Source organism: Sminthopsis crassicaudata, chromosome 5, assembly GCF_048593235.1.
Source record: "Sminthopsis crassicaudata isolate SCR6 chromosome 5, ASM4859323v1, whole genome shotgun sequence".
NCBI lineage: Eukaryota > Metazoa > Chordata > Mammalia > Dasyuromorphia > Dasyuridae > Sminthopsis > Sminthopsis crassicaudata.
The window spans coordinates 5,026,687-5,043,661 of NC_133621.1; the positions used below are offsets into that span (position 1 = coordinate 5,026,687).

Below are 16,975 nucleotides of genomic sequence, written 5' to 3' on the forward strand. Positions count from 1 at the left end.
CCATAAACATTGCTCTGAAATTCATCAAAGTAATGACTTGCCCAGAAGAATTACGGCTAATTAAATTGCCTGCTGCTTTCAAGTCTACCTTATCGAATAAGAGATCCGGCCAATGAAATCTGGCCGGCCGCTTGACATTGGGCTCGAACTCCCAAGGATCTGAACTCTCAGCAGCTACTTCAGAAGCAAAGCTTTCGGGGCGCACGCTGAACATGGACGCTTTCTTCGGATTTAGTTTAAGTACTGAGGGAGGGGCTCTGCTCGGACAGGGTTCCGAAGCATGGCTGGCAATGTGAATATTTCTATTTCTCCCTCTCCTCTCTCTCTCTCTCTCTCTCTCTCTCTCTCTCTCTCTCTCTCTCTCTCTCTCTCTCTCTCTCTCTCTCTCCTTATTCTCTCATTTTCTCTCTCTCATTCTCTCTCTCTCCTTTCTCTCTCTCTTATTTTCTCTGTCTTTTTCTCACTCTTGTTTTCTCTCTCTCTCTTTCCTTATTCTCTCATTTTCTCTCTCTCATTCTCTCTCTCCTTTCTCTCTCTCTTATTTTCTCTGTCTTTTTCTCACTCTCTCTTGTTTTCTCTCTCTCTCTCTCTCTCTCTCTCTCTCTCTCTCTCTCTCTCTCTCTCACACACACACACGCCCCCACACACCCACATATGCCCCAGGTAATAGTAGAGTATTTAGGAAGAATAACTTCTAATTTACCAAAATGATAAGGGAGAAGGCAAACAAACTAAGATTAATTAAATCAATCCTTAACTGCTGCTGCCCTCAAATGACAAATGTCCCCGAAACATGTGGTCCCCCTTATTGGAAAGGACTTGAGACAGGGAATGGACTGTCTTTGGTTCTGAAAGTGGGCTCCAGAACTGAAGTATTTAACAAAGGCTTTTTCATTTGCTCATCCATTCATCCCTTTCTCCATCAGCATATTCGATAGCTCTCCATCCATGTTTCCAGTGCAGTTCACCAAACATCTCTCCATCTAGCCTTCCACGAACCATGGATCCAGCCCGCCACCCAAACTGGAAAATGGGCATAAAACCTTTTTCAAGCCCTTAAGGTACCACGAAACTATCACCAATCATGATCACTATAATTTCTCTCTCCATCCTTCCCCCTATTTAATCTGTATACTTAAACTGGGTGTCTCTTCATGTCTGGCCTGGAGAATGAAAATGTGCTGAATTTTAATTTTAAAAAATTAATGCAAACATTGGTTCCTACAAGTCTCAGTTTCTCTATTTGTAAAATGGCTTGGGAAAATACACTCAGATCACAGCATGGAAGGATTTTTTTTCTCTCTCTCAATACCATTCACCCCAGCAAATGGCTCCATCTAGAAATGAGACAGTAGAGCATAATGGGTAGAGTGCTCCACCTCGATCCGAGGAGGCTCCAGTTCAGCCCTAACTTCTGACTCCGGCTAATGGAGGGACTGCAGATTAGTGGCTTAATTTCCCTGAGCCTCAATAGTAAAATGGGGCTAATAAAGTTCACTTAGTCTAGCTCACTGGTTGGTTGGGAGGCTTAGGGGAGTTGAAGTCCTTCACGATGCGGAGAGCCAAGCATAAATGTTCCGGATTGCCAGAACCTCCCTCTGGCGTCCCTCCCTCCCGTGGCTGATTGGACTGGCACAAGTATTTATAAGGAAGGCCATCCAGCTTTTGAAATGGACGGCATGTCCAGGAGCGGGATGACATTTGAGGATCTTCTGTTCCAGGGGACGATGGCCCAGTGACGGACCCACCTCCTGAGGTCAACAGCCTTGCCGCCAGGGAGGCTGGGACGGGCCTGTTCTCGGTCATGTATGGAAATGCAAAAAACAGATCACAGGGCTATCAAGGAAGCCAACTGTTACTGAGAGTTATTTGGGGGGGGGGTGCGTATTCATGTGTCCATTCATTCATTCATTTTGAGAAGGGGTAGAGTACTTGGCCTAGACTCAGGAACACCTGATTTCAAATCCAGCCCTAGACACTCACTAGCAGTGTAATTCTGGGCAAATCACACAACCCTGCTTGCCTCAGTTTTCACATCTGTAAAATGGGCTGGAGAAGGAAATAGCAAACTACTCTAGTATCGCCACCAAGAAAACTCCAAATGGGGTCAGGAAGACATGAGTGGAAAATGATTAAACCGTTTTTTGTTTTTTGTTTTTTGTTTTTTTTTTTTAAGTCTCTAGATTCCAGGTGAGGAAACAGTGTGGGACAGGCCTGTCCTCTGGCTCATCTCCCTCAGGACCAGGGCCAGTGTGGGATGCAAGCACACGCCAGAGGGGAGAGTGCTTCACAGCCTGAAAAGCTTTTCTCTACATGATCTAAATAGTGCTGGGAACCCCCATTTTACAAGCGATTATTCTAATTTTCTAGACGAGGACACCGGGGTTCGGATGGATTCGCTGAGTCGCCCCTGGCTGCACAAAGGCCAGTTTGGAAGTGTGTGTTCCCTCCTGCCCCACACCAAACACCTCCTTTCTCCCTCATGCACCACAGCCCGTCCCTCTCTGTGGATGGCCTCCAGCACCTTGATGGCCAACGGTCACCACGTTGGTCTGCAGCATCTCTCAGGTGTGTGGAGTCACAAGGCTCTGGTGCTGAGGTTCAAGTTAATCAAGTTGGAAGGATAGAAAATGCCAGAAAAGGGTATCCTGAAAATGGGAATTTTCTTAGCACTTTGGGCGCCTCACAAGGATTTTGGGGGAATGCAAGAAAGGACTAATCATCTGGACACTAAAAGGCGGTTTTTACCGCCTCTGAGGGGTTCGCGCTTGTTCTAGGCTCAGCTTTTCCTCTCCCCTGCTCCCAGGCGGACCTGGAGCCCTGATGGAGTCTGTCTTAAGAGCCAGAGATTTTCTGTTCCTGAGGTCACAGCAAAAGCCTCAGGCCCTGCCTCCTCTCCCGCTTACCCTGCCCTCCATCCCGGCCTCATTCATCTCTGCCCAACCGTCTACTTCCGCCATTAATAACCCTAGGAAAGGGGCAGCTGGGCGGGGCAGTGGATAGAGCACCAGCCCTGAAGTCAGGAGAACCTGAGTTCAAATCTGGCCTCAGACACTTAACATTTCCTAGCTGTGTGACCCTGGGTGAGTCACTTAACCCCAGCCTCAGAAAAGAAAAAAAACCATAAATAAATAAATAAATGAATGAATGAATAAATAAATAAATAAATAACCCTCAGAAAGAGCTGGCCCTAACGTTGTCATCTGGCCCAAGGCCTTCTCCATGGGGAACACCTTGCCCGTTCGGCCAGTGGTGGGCTTCTGGGGCGCCTCACACTCTAAGCCAGCAGTGGGTTATGGGGGCCGCAGACCACCTCCCCGGCTGTGAGCTCACGCCCCAGCCATGCTCTACAAATCCTGACACGCTCCGGAAGTCGCAGCTATTTTGATCGCTGGGGTTTTGACTATTGTCCACGTGATGAACATTTAGATGAAAATGAACTAATGGAAATAGAGCTTTTCACGAAGGAGCAGATTGATGAATGACCACTGAGCTCCTGGGAAACGTTCTCTGAAATAGAAATTGCCCAGGGGAGGCCAGGGTCGTCCTAAGGGGGCGGCGTGCCCGGGCCTGGCCCCCACCCCAGGAAGGGCGCCCCCTGGACTTCTCACCCGAGCTCTCATGGATGAAAGGGGGGCGTGGCTAGGTGCATGTGGTGGGAGGGGCTTGTTGATTAAAGGCGGAGCTTCCATCCTCATGTGTATTTGTGCATGGATGTATTTTATTTATGTATCATTCATAGAAAAAGACGATCATACACTAAACTGCTTGCTCATGTCTCTTACATACATTGCAGCTACTGTATATGCTATATAGGCTATGGATCATACATGTATGTGCGTGTATACATTAACATAAAAGATGTAAATTATGTACCTGTGCGTGTGTATGGGCTGGCTCATCTATCACACATGTGGGACAGCGACCAGATACACGGCAGTTAGGGTACATGTACACGGTCAGATGTAAATACAGCCACGTGCTTTTCCATTCAGTCTAATGTAGCTCCAAAAAGGAGCCCCGGAGATCAGATCCAGGTAGTCCGGCAGACACGTTCACCAGCAGCTCAGGCCCCGGCACAAATACTGAGGGGCAATGATCAGCAGCCACCTGGCTGGGGGAAACCCCCAACTCTCAATTAATCCCTCCCCTGTGAGGGAAACTGCTGTGAGGTTTGCTCCAAATTTCCCCGTTCTCCTCATCCCGAACGTGGGCTCTGGGACCCTCCTGCTACAAACGAGGACGCAGCGCGCCTGTTCTCCGGAAGCTCTCAGGCCTCCTGTGCCAGGACAACTTCACTTACAGCTTGGGGGGGGGGGGATTTGACCACCAGGAATGGGGGGGATTTACACACCAGGAAGGGGGGGTTTGCATACCAGTGGGGGGGGATTTGCCCACCACGGCTTCCTCCACTCTGAGCAGAGGGCAAGCTAGGATGGGAAAATGAACCCAAAAACTCACAAATGGGAAATTGAGGCTTCGCTTGCCTGGAGGGGCACAGCTAATGGGGGGAGGGGGAGGGGGGCTGGGTGCGAAGGCAGGCAGCCTGCAGCCGGCAGAGTTTGCACCGCATGGAGTCAGCGGGACATTTCCAAGAATCCTTAGCGTTTGGGGAACCAGTGGGAGAAGCGGGGGATGGCGGGGCTGCTCTGCTCGCCCATCGGGCCTTGGGCTCCTCTCCCCCCCCCCAACCCCTCCCCCCCCCCAACCCCGGGCCGAGGGCTCTAGGAGGCTCTATTTGAATGGAAATCAGACCCAGAGTGGGCAAGGCTGAGCGAGGCCGCGGAGGCAGGCGGAGGCTCAGGTTACCCACGGCCCGGCCAATGGGAGGCAGGGGAAGGAGACTCTCCTCCCTCCGGCTCGGGAAGGATAAATGGCCGTTCTGCTTCCCCCTCCCGCCCCCCCTGTGGGCGCGGTGTTGTTTTTCCCTTCCCTTTCAGACTCCATTTTATGAATGGGCCTCCGGACCAGGCGAGCCCATTCATGGGCAGCGGCGGCGGGGGCGGGGTGGGGGAGCAGTCCCTCTCCGGGAAGGCCGACGGCGCTGCTTGGAGGCGGCTTCGGCTGCCCTTTCCCGACTTAAAAGGCAGCCGGCTGCCCTGAGTAACGCGGCCCAGCCGGTCCAGCCGGGCCCCCAGCCCCGGGCCCCCCAGCCCCACTTCCAGGGCCCCCCAGCCCCGGGCCCCCCAGCCCCGCTCCCCGGGCCCCCCAGCCCCGCTCCCGGGGCCGGTCCCTCAGTGACTGGAGCCTAGGAAGGCGCTAAGCTTTTCGCAGACAATCGGGAGCCGGCCCGGCTCCAGGAGTCTGCTCTGGGCCGGCCAAGGCGCGCCGGGGCCCAGGGGACGGACGAGGCCCATTTTGGGACGGGAGCCGGGCCGGGAACGGGGCCTCCCCCCTTCCCCAGCAGAACCGGGCCGGGGCAGCCCCGCGTGGAAAGCTCTCGGGGCGGGCAGAGGGCGGGAGCGGGGGCTGGGCAGAAATGCGCTGCCCTGATCCCAGCAGGGGCCTGTGCGCCGAGGGAGCCGGGCTGCAGGAGCGGCGGAGGCTGGACTTGAGATGCCCGGGAGGAGTGGAGCAGAGGCAGCCGGCAGGCCCAGCCTGGCCCGGAAACCCTCCCAGAAGCCACCAAGAGCCTCCGGATCCTCCTCCGCAGGCCTAAGTGCTCTGTGTGAGCCGGGGGATATGGAGCCCGAGGAGGATTCGTTCCTCCGGGCGGGCTCCGAGGAATGGAGGCCCAGCTCCTGACTGGAAGACCCACTCCTGGCTTCCCAGCCTCCCCTCCAGCTCGTCTCCCCCGGCACTGGCCACAGTCAGTGCCCCAAAGAACAGCTGTGCTGGGGAGGCTGTGGGCCGGGCCTCCCGGGAGGCACAAAAGCAGCCTCTGGGGATTTGGGCCTTTCCCCGGCAGGCCCCCCCTCCCCTTCGTGCTCTTCCGTGTAGCGCACCCTGACTGAAGTGCTCGCTGTTCCCCACACAGGCTCCTCCACCGCCCACCGAGGGTCTCAGTCCGCTGGCCCCAAGCTCCCCCAGCTCCCACAGGCGGCCCTTCCTGGGCCCCTCCCACACCCCGGGCCTCCGAACTTCCCCCTCCTGGACATTCACTTCTATTTACTTGAGTGGGCCCAAGCGGCCCGTGCAGCCACCAGCATCCTTAGCACGCCGGCTAGCTGCCATGGCCTGAGCACTCCCAAGCTCCCCACCCTTTACAAACATTCTTGACAAGATCTTCCCAAGAGCCTCCCAGGGAGGCGATGCCCCGTCATATTTTACAGATGTAGAAACTGAGGCAGAAACACGTTAAGTGATTTGCCCAGGATCCAGTACTAGTGAGTGACTAAGACTATTATTGGAACTCTCGGGGGTCTAGCACTCTCTGCCCTGCAACACTTTAATATCTACTGGAGGGTCAGCTCCCTGAGGCAAGAACTGCTTTTGTTTTTGTTTGTTTTTCTCTGTTTTGTTTTTCTCTTTGCTTAGCCCCTAGAGTAAGAGCTGTACACAGATGGTACTTAATATATGCTCTTTCCAGATACTCATGGACATGTAGGGGGCACAGTGGCTGGAATGCCCCATCTGCAGTCAGGAAAATCTAAATTCAAATCCAGCCTCGGACAGTGGCTGGGTGATCCTGGGTAAGTCACTTAACGCCTGCAGATCTCAGTTCCTTATTTATCAAAAAAAAAAAAAGCTGAAGAACAAAATGGCAAACGACGCCAACATCTCTGCCAAGAAAACCTCCCAAGGAGTGCGGCCCAGCTGAAAACAACTAAGCAACAATTATTTACCTCACTGAAGTTGCCTCTGAGCTTCCGGATGGGCTGAGATTTTTTTTCTTTTTCACAATTTATCCAAACTCTAGAGAGAATTTTAGTTGCTGTTACTCTGTCTACAAACATATAAATCGCTCTCCTGTGTTACATTCATGCTGCTCCATGGAAGGGCAGAAATCAATCCTGTTCTGTCTTCCACCCATTATGTTCCAGTAACAGGACATGTTTTTACAGCGGAGGGTTTGCAAAGCTCTTTCACACTCATCGATCAATCCATAAATCCACATATGCTAAGCTCCTACTGTGTGCCAGGCACCTAATACTGTCTCTCGGTTGACTGATGAATGCAAATCGAGCTGATGCTAGGCAAACAGGTTGGGGAAAAGTGCCATCAGCAGCCTCCTCCCTTCCTTCCCACACCTGCCTCTCCTCTCCTCTTTCGGTCTGCCAGGGCCCTTGCTCCCGAGGATTGGACCTCCTGACAGGCTGGACCCTCCCCTCCCCACCTTCTCCATCCCTAGCCACGATCCCCGGCCTAATGCCGCAAGCCAGGGAAGAGCACCAGGAAGAAAAGGCATGCTTCCCTGAATAGGCAGGAGCTGTAGAATACTTCAGGTAGGGTAAGTGGGTACAGCTGGCTTGGGAGGGTTAAGTGAAGGCCCAATCAGGGCAGAGCTGAGAGGCAGTGTGTTCAATGCAGGGGAAGAAGAGAATGGAGGGGAAACACTAAATATGGAAAATAGCAAAGGCAAAGAGCAGATGCCAAAAGCCACAGAATGCGATACCCGGCAAGGTAGGAGGGAGCCAGGCCATGAAGGGCTTTAGAGGACACTGAGCCTGGAGGCAGGTGGGAGCCATTGATGTTTATGGAACAGAGGGGTTTAGAGTCAGGCCCACCCTCCAGGGAAAGCACAGTGAAGTGCAGAAGGAAGTGGACTTGGGTTGGGCACTTGGCAGGGAGGCACAAATTCAGGTGAAAGATTCTGTGGGCCCGAAGGAAGGTTAGGCCTTGTGTGAGCAGCAGGCCCAGCTGGGAGTGAGTGGGGAGGAGGGAAGTAGGGCCAGACCATACAAGTGACTGGTCAGAGGGGAGGCAGGAGAGGGACGTGGCCCACCCGGATGACTGGGAGGACAGTGGGCCCTCAGTGGGCAGAGAAGTTTGGAAGAGGGCGAAAGGACTGAATTCTCTCATGGATGTGTTCGTCTAAGATAGCCATGGGACATCAGTTTGAAATGTTGCCCAGGCCCCTGATGCCATGGGGCTGGAGCTCAGGACAGGGCCTAGGGGTGGACGGAGCGAGACTCACCAGCCCAGACTGATCATTACATCTGCAGGATATGAGAGAGATAGAAGGCCCAGGACAGAGCCTTTCATCCACCCGGAGAGAAGCAGCGGGTGATGCAGCACAGGAGATGGAGAATGGGCAGTTGGGCAAGAGGAGGAGATCCTAAGGGTACAGGCAGAGGCCCACAATGAGCCTCCTCTGGGCCCCTCACGTACAACACTCCAAAGCTGCCCATTTCCCCACTCACACATTCCCTCTTCTCCTCCCGGTGGCTTCTCTGACGTTGTCATCAAAGCCCGCTTTCTGCAGGAAGCCTTTCCCAGGCCTCCCTCAGCAGGAGCCCCTGTTAGACTGCAAGCTCACCGAGGGCAGGAACCCTGCTTAGTCTTTGGCTTCCCATCGCCAGCGAGCACGGGCCCTGCCACAAATCCGGTCCTTAATAAACGCTTACTGACTTCAGCTGAGCCTAAGCTCGTTGGCCACTAATCACCCGGCATTTCCCTCACTACCTTGACTCTTTCCCAGTTGAAGCTGCTTTCTTTTAGCGGCCATGCCACCTCATGGGGCCGCCGGCTGCCCCCCAAGCAGCGCCAAGACCTTGGGCCCCCACTTTGGTCTTTATCTTTCTCCAGACTCTTTACGTTCTCATGGCTTTTGTGGATTTGGAAACCAGAGAAGAGTTCTGGAGCTCCTTCCATTACTGGCCACACACACAAAGCGCTCCGCTTTTGGAAGGGCTTGCAAGGCCTTTCTTTGGGGATGGGCCCCAAACCTGAAACAGGGGACGTTTGCTATTTGCTCAACATCAATAGGTGAACGAGGTTTCTGAGATAACGCCATCGGGGTTATTTAATGTAGTCTCAGCCAGGATGGAAAAAGAATGATTATTTCTCGAGAACAGATGGCAACAAGACAAAATATCTGCGGATCACAGTTGTTGACGGCAATTTTATGGCACATACAGATGTGTCAACTTAAATGCAGCAATTCTGTGGCCGGTAAAGTACATTTTGATACCCACAGATTAATTTTTCATAACCCTGGACTGCACCATTACGACACTTATTTTTATTTTTTATTTTTTTTGGCCTTCAAAAGTCACGACTTTATCATTCTGGTGGTAAAGGCAATCTGAAATGCTGCTTGCAGGAGGCCCAGAGGAGTGTCCAGGGCGTAGTCAGGGCCCCTCTTAGGTGCTAGAGATAATCCAGAAGACAACTCATTAGCAGTTCTTAAGCTGGGATCAATGAGCTTGCCTTTATTATCTTCATTATTGCTGTGGTTATTTTGATAATTTTTTTTTAGAATTGTATTTTTTTAGAATTTTTTAGAATTTAGAATTTTTTCTTTGAAATCTAATTTTTAATGTATTTCACACATAGAGAGATAAAGGGGAAGATACTTGGGTTAGATGGTAAACTAGCAGCTGCTCTGGCATCCCCAGGCTCCCAAAGATGACTTCTTGATTTTACCAAGGAGAAGCAATCCTCCTGGAGCACTCCCTACCAGGGGGAGCAGGTGCCTGGGAGAGAGCACTGGCTTTGGAGCTGGAGGACCTGCATGGCGAGAGTGGCCGTCTCTTGCTCCTTCTGGGCAGCTTGCTTGGCTTACTGGGCCGCCCAGTTCTAGAGCCTCAAAGGTAAGTGAGAGTTGGGTTAAATGCCTCGTAAGGTCACTTTCAGCCTAGATCTTATGATTCCTTCTTGATCATTTAGGCCAATATTTAAGGGCCCTTTTTCTTTGGTCCAGACCAATGATTTCAGGGGTCCAATCTGTCTGACAAAGAGAAAGCGTGCCCTTCCCAGGGACGCTCCCTCCCCCGAGATGTCTGAAAGAAGAGCTGGATGCCCATTGCTTGGTAGAGGTCAACTTTGTTGTTTGGTTGGGTAAGGAAACCACTGAAGTCCCTTCGGAGCCTTACAATATGTGATTTCACGAGGATATAAGCAACTAGGGATCCAAGAGGCATTCAAGTGCACGGAAAACTGAAAATCCTCCACAAACAAAACAATATAACTGTATATTCTTTCCTAACAAAGAAACAAAGGGACTATTTCAGTGCTTCTCTCTCCCTCCCTCCCTCCCTCCCTCCCTCCCTCCCTCCCTCCCTCCCTCCCTCCCTCCCTCCCTCCCTCCCTCCCTCCCTCCCTCTCTCTCTCTCTCTCTCTCTCTCTCTCTCTCTCTCTCTCTCTCTCTCTCTCTCTCTCTCTCTCTCTCTCCCTCCCTCCCTCCCTCCCTGTCTCTCTGTCTCTGTCTGTCTCTCTCTCTCTATCTCTGTCTCTGTCTCTGTCTCTGTCTCTGTGTCTGTCTCTCTCTCTCTCTTCCTTGACTAATTAGAAAACCTAGAGTAAGAACAGATAATCCTGGGGCAAGGAAGATGTGACTTCTCCACATGGCTTTTCCAGGAACAACTGTAATCATCACCTGAAAGAGGAAGCCTCCTTTGCTGCAGCCAGAGCAGCAAGGCATGCTTATTGCCAGTATTATTCATTCTTAAACTATCTTTTAGTTAATGACTTCATGGGACGATGTATTTCTTGACCTCCCACATGCTTTAAATATACATGCATATGTGAGAGTAAAGAAATAATGCCTCCCCATGAGAAGGGCATCCCCACGGGGATGGGATTGGTTCTTTCTTGGTTCTACTTGTGAGCCTCATGTCTTGCTTGGAGCATAATAAGCTCTTCAGCACTTTTTGAGTGACTAACTGATGGACTTTAGAGATGGGCCGAGCAGGTTAAGTGATTCTCCGAAGATGCAGGGTGAACTTGGCAACAAAAGCCTAGCTACAGCTGCCATGGAGCCCATTGATAGGGCTGACATAGAGCCCTGATTCCCGAGCCCATTGGCATGGGCTGCCACGGAGCCCAGATTCCCGAGCCCAGGTTCCCGAGCCCATTGATATGGGCTGACATGGAGCCCAGATTCCCGAGCCCAGGTTCCCGAGCCCATTGATATGGGCTGACATGGAGCCCAGATTCCCGAGCCCATTGACATGGGCTGACACGGAGCCCAGATTCCCGAGCCCATTGACATGGGCTGACACGGAGCCCAGATTCCCGAGCCCAGGTTCCCGAGCCCATTGATATGGGCTGACATGGAGCCCAGATTCCCGAGCCCAGGTTCCCGAGCCCATTGATATGGGCTGCCGTGGAGCCCAGATTCCCGAGCCCATTGACATGGGCTGACATGGAGCCCAGATTCCCGAGCCCATTGACATGGGCTGACACGGAGCCCAGATTCCCGAGCCCATTGACATGGGCTGACACGGAGCCCAGATTCCCGAGCCCATTGACATGGGCTGACACGGAGCCCAGATTCCCGAGCCCATTGACATGGGCTGACATGGAGCCCAGATTCCCGAGCCCATTGACATGGGCTGACATGGAGCCCAGATTCCCGAGCCCATTGACATGGGCTGACATGGAGCCCAGATTCCCGAGCCCATTGACATGGGCTGACACGGAGCCCAGATTCCCGAGCCCATTGACATGGGCTGACACGGAGCCCAGATTCCCGAGCCCATTGACATGGGCTGACATGGAGCCCAGATTCCCGAGCCCATTGACATGGGCTGACATGGAGCCCAGATTCCCGAGCCCATTGACATGGGCTGACATGGAGCCCAGATTCCCGAGCCCATTGACATGGGCTGACATGGAGCCCAGGTTCCCGAGCCCATTGACATGGGCTGCCATGGAGCCCAGGTTCCCAAGCCCATTGACATGGGCTGCTGTGGAGCCCATCTAGGAGAAGCCTTGCCTTTCCCAGATGATGACCCTGAGGTTTCCTCAGTGAACCCCATGCTGCCTGATTCAATGCAATTCAGTGGATCATCTGAAGAACCTATCGCGTGCAGCAGTAACATACCCCTCCCCCTGGGTCCTGGCGAGACAGAGCCTGACCAGAGTGTGCCCCACCCCCTCCGAGAGCTTATAGTCTGGGGGAGCCAGAGGAACCAGGGGAGGGAGACTACGAGCAACTAGAGGGGCTACTGAAGTCTTCATGGAGGAAGTGACATTTGAGCTGAGCCTTGAAGGAGGAGAAGGCAGAGAAGAGGGAGAGATTAGGGGGAAGTGCCTCCAAGAGAAATCCGCAGCAGGACGCAAACAAGCCTGTGGCCAAGCAATATTTCTTAAGTGAGCAGCAAGGCTGTGTGGGCTGGGCAGGCCATATGAATTCAGGACAGAGAGGAGCGGTGGGGACTACTAGAAGGCTCCTGGGCCAGAACCTGGGAGATGTGACACACACATATATACACGCGTGTGACATGTATGTGTATATGTGCCTACGTGCACACACATGTGCAGATCTAGACATACGTCCTCATCAATGACGTGGATTTTTTTGGCCATTGGTGGGGATTACTTAAGTTCATCTCCAGACACTATTCTAAGCATCAGTGAAGAACGCAACCCTTGTGCATCGGGGACCCATTCTAGAACCCCGAGAATGCTGTCCAGGCCCCTCCCGAGAGCCCCTCAGGCTGATCTCACACAAGCTGCTTCAATGGGAAGGCAAGAGAAGGACCCAAACTCCAAGGAACCATCCATCACCCACTCTGGGACACATCAGTGCCAGGCAAACGTTATTATTATCTCATTTTACAGATGAGCAAAGTGAGGCTTTCAGAGTGTCTACGGCTAACTCAAGATCACTCTTTTAGTCTGGAGCTGGGTCATCCCCACGGGGCCTCTGTGCCCTCTGACCCCCACGCAGCGCTCCCGGACCTCAGCCTGGCCCAGAAGGGACTCCAGGTTCCCTTCCATTGGATCCATGGCTCTCCTGAAGTATGAGAAGCAGCAAGAATCACTGCAAAGTCCAAGGGATTTGGCCCTAGGGACCTGGCTTCGAATCCTGCTCCTGCCACCCACTGCTTGGGAGATCCCAGCCTCGATCTCTGGGCCTCAATTTGTTCAAATGTATAAAGTATTAGACGGGCTGACCTTGAAAGTCCTTCTAAATCGATAACCCCATGGCCAACTGAGTGTACACCGGGGAGCGGCGTTTTCTAGACTGTTCTGCACATAGGAAAAGCCCAGCGATCCACGCAGGCCCCGAGCACCGGCCCTCTCGCAGTGACGCTCACACCCGGGCCGTCGGCGTAAAAAGAGCAGCTTACCTGAGTCGTAGGCAAAGTCTCGAGGCTCCTGTTTAATCATCAGAGGCGGGGGGAAGCTGGGGTTGCCCGCACTGCCCACCAGGGTGGTGTGTTCATAAACCGGATCGTGGTACTCCTGCTTAAAACCTTGGGGCGGGAAGGGGATGTTTGGCTCAGACATCTGGCGTTGGTACATGGGACGTCCTTCCCTCGGCATCGTAGGCAAAGGTGGAAAGGAATTACAAGGCTCAGAAAGCTGGCGTCGAAATCTAGGGCACAAAGCAGAGCGCGCTGAGACCAGCGGGCACCGGAACGCTCTTCCTCCGCCGCTACGACGTGGGGCTCCCAAGGCCTAGGCCGGAGTCAGCCCAAGGGCCACCCTGAGGGACCGTCTTCCTGACCTTGGCGAGCCGTGCCTGACCTTCCTCCTCCACCCGGTGGATTTCCTTACCAGTACAGGGGCTGCCTCTTTATAACCCTATCGCCTAACACAATGGTCAGCATACAGCAGGTGTTTAATAAAGGCTCACTGACTTGGAAACCCTAGCAATGAGAAGTGGAAAGATCAGGAAGGAACTCGAGGTATAAACAAGTGGCCTTGGACCCACTGGGGGGAAGAAGGAAGTTACCCGGATCTGGAGTGAGGTGCGCAGGGGGCCAGGAGTTAGCTCCTTTTTTGGACACGGCCCTGAAGGAATTTGGTGACTTGATGTGTTACAAAAGGCTTTGCTCTTATTTTTTTCTGTTTTGTTTCTCTCCTCCAGCTCCCTTCTTTCCCTTCTTCCCCTCGTCACAGTGGGGCAGAATTTCACCAAAATGGTGAAATAGAAAGAAAATAAAGTTTTCATTACTTTGGAAAAAATAAATTACATTTCATGAAAAGAAGGCAACTTTCTTATATGTAAGGATTGAATAATTATACATATATATATAATTATAATATATGTAAGTAATATAATTATACATATAAGATATATCTATAATTATAACATTACTAAATGTTGCCTTAAAAATAATCCACACATGTTTGGAAACAATAAAACAAACAAGCAAAACAAACAAACAAAAAAAATCAGGCCCAACATTTGAATAAAGACATTTAAACTGAACAAACCTCTATGAAAACCCACTTAAAACTATTCGATTCAGAAACCAGCACGGCCACCCCAGCGAGTCAAAGGGGAACACGAGGAAAGCCGAGAGGGCCAGGCTGGGGCCTGATATTTAAGCTCTAAGTCAGAGAAGTCCTCTCAGCTGCAGAACTCAGAGACCCTGAGGGGAAGCCCCTGGGATAACTCCAATGACGATGATGACGATGCTAACAGTGGTTCACCTGCTGTCTCACAGCAGCTCCAGGAGGTGGGGTCATTGTGATCCTCGGTTTTCAGATGAGGAAACTGAGGCAGGCAGAGATTAAGTAACTCATCCAGGGGCACAGAGCTTACACATGGAAGAGCTGAGATCAGAAGCCAGGCCATTTAGCTCCAGGACACCTTCCAGAACATCCTCAGAGGATGTTCGTTGTCTATGTGGGAAGTCTCTGAAGCAGGATTTGAATTCAGGTCTTCTGATTCTGGTCCCAGTGCTCTATTTCCCAAAGCCTGACTAAGCCTTTCTAGGACGGGCCAGCCTGGAGGGCATGGAGACTGTCCAGTGTTCTAGGATGGGCCAGCGGCGTTAGGAGGGCTAGGGCAGGAATCTCACCATTGAGCCCTCCCTCCTCCCACTCCCCACCCCCCTCCCCACCCCTCACCCCCCCCAGCCACCAAACAGGGCCACGGAATACAGAAGTCGGGTGGGCGGAGCCGCACTCACCTGTGGTCCATTGGGTAGCTGTTGTCCTGGATGGGCTGGGACGGCGGGAGGTGAGCGGGGAAGGCCCGGTCGGGCTTCGGGGTGTGAGCTGCGTTCGGGGAGGCATGATGCAGGGGAGACACGGGAGTGCTGGACGGCGTTGGGGGGTTGGAGGGCCTCATTCCCACTTGTGGCTTCTGATCATAGGCACTGGCAGGGAGAAGGAAGAAGGAGACTCGGTTCCTCTGCTCCAAGGAAGGAAACTTCCTCGTGGAGAGGATCCTCCCGATGCTAAGGACACGCCACAGGGCTGGGACGTAGGGGTCTGCGTGAGACATCCCACCCCAACCCCCTCCCTGGCAGCAAGAACAGAGCTTCACAATGAATAAACAAATGAGCAACAAATAAAACACTTCGATCATGTCCACACATGACTCTGCACAGAGCTTTGAGGGGTTCTGGGGGTGGCAATGGCAGTCGGACTGGGATGATTGGACATCCCCTTACAAAATGGGCATGTGTGTGAGTGTGTGCGTGTGTGTGTCTGTGTGCGTGTGTGTTTTTGTGTGTGAGTGTGTGTGCGTGTGTGCATGTGTGTGTGTGTGTGTGTATGTGTGTCTACATCCAGAGGTTCTGGGCTGCCCCTGCCCTTGGCCCAGCCCTTCGGTCCCCAGCGGAGGCCCCGGCCTTTATCCCGAGCAGGGTGCCTGCCTCCTTACCTGACATTGTAGAGGCACTTTTCTCCATAGCTGAACTTAAAGGGCTGCTCTTGACTGCAGGCCGAGCCCAGCTCCGAGCACGGGCTATGCGGCTCTTTCTTGATTTTCAAGGGGAGGCCATGAAAAGCCACTGAGGAGAAAGACGACAGACACACACACACAGAAGACAAAAGTGTTTAAGCTCCAAACCAAGCCCTCAGTGCATCCCTCCACATGGGTAAGGGGTCACCCATACGGGCAAAGCCAATGCTTGGTCCATGAATACACCAAAGGAAAGGAGAGAGGGAGACTGCAGGAGGGGGAAGACAAAAGGGAGTGTGTGTGACAGACAGAGACAGAGACAGAGACACAAAGAGACAGAGACACAAAGAGACAGAGTCACAAAGAGACAGAAAAACACAAACACAGAGGCAGAGAAACAGAGAGGAGAGGGAAGAGGAGGAGGAGGAGGAAGAGAAAGAAAGCTAGGGGTGAGAAAGAGAAAGAAAGAAAGACAGAGAAAGGAAGGAAGGGAGGGAGGGAGGGAGGAAGGGAGGGAGGAAGAGAAGGAGGGAAGAAGGGAGGGAGGAAGGGAGGGAGGAAGGAAAAGGGAAAGAGGGAGGGAAAGCAGAAGGAAGAGGAAAGGGTGGGAAAGGGAGAGAGCAGGAAAGCAGAAGGGAAGAAAAGAAATGGGAAAAGAGGAAGAGAGAAAGAAAGGAAGGGAGAGAATGAGGGACAGAGGAAGAGATTTCTTTGGAAGTGAATGGAAGAAAAAAATCCTTGTTTAATCTCATCTAATCTATGATCTCTTTTCTTGCTGAAGCGACTGACCCCCTGAGCCCGAGAAGGCGGCAGCCCTCCCAGAGGTGTTGGCAACCCCACGGTAACCGGCGTTGAGCGGGCGCCGCACTCACTTCGCCAGGAGAAAAGCCCTCCCCGGAAATGTCCCGACAAACTCATGGCTGACAAGCTGACAATTCCCTGCAGACATCCCAATCCTAAGTGCAAGCGACTAATTAAATTGGTAAAAAGGATCAAAGTCCAACATATTAAAACTGTCATCTTCAGTCACTATAAAACCATCAGTTTGCTCTAAAGTTTGAAGCGGTTCATGGTAAGTGGAAGCCTTCGGGCTCAGCATCCGAGGTCCCGGCCATTGTCCCCTCGGATCTTGCCCAGCTGTGGAGAGGGAAGGGCTGCGGGCATCCCCATTTCTAAAGGAGGAACCAGAGTCAATTCCCAGAATCCAGCCTGAAGCTGGATTAGAACCTGCACTTACTGCGCTGGCTCTTTCTCTCTGTCTCTCTGTCTCCTCTCTCCCTC

At 52.6% G+C, this 16,975-nt stretch overlaps 1 protein-coding gene across 6 annotated transcripts in view; it reads right to left on the bottom strand.

Annotated features, from left to right (window-relative positions):
• Positions 1 to 16,975, bottom strand: part of ETV1 (ETS variant transcription factor 1) — an 88,955-nt gene that overhangs the window by 27,176 nt on the left and 44,804 nt on the right. For 5 of the 6 annotated variants that reach the window (XM_074271351.1, XM_074271350.1, XM_074271352.1 and 2 more), the window contains 3 exons: positions 15,674 to 15,803; positions 14,976 to 15,164; positions 13,182 to 13,429 (listed from right to left, as the gene is read on the bottom strand). In XM_074271351.1, the coding sequence (XP_074127452.1) occupies positions 13,182 to 13,429; positions 14,976 to 15,164; positions 15,674 to 15,803 (567 nt within the window). Of the gene's footprint in view, positions 1 to 8,303; positions 9,447 to 13,181; positions 13,430 to 14,975; positions 15,165 to 15,673; positions 15,804 to 16,975 lie in introns of those variants that run through there. The other variant, XM_074271355.1, reaches the window with a different exon arrangement.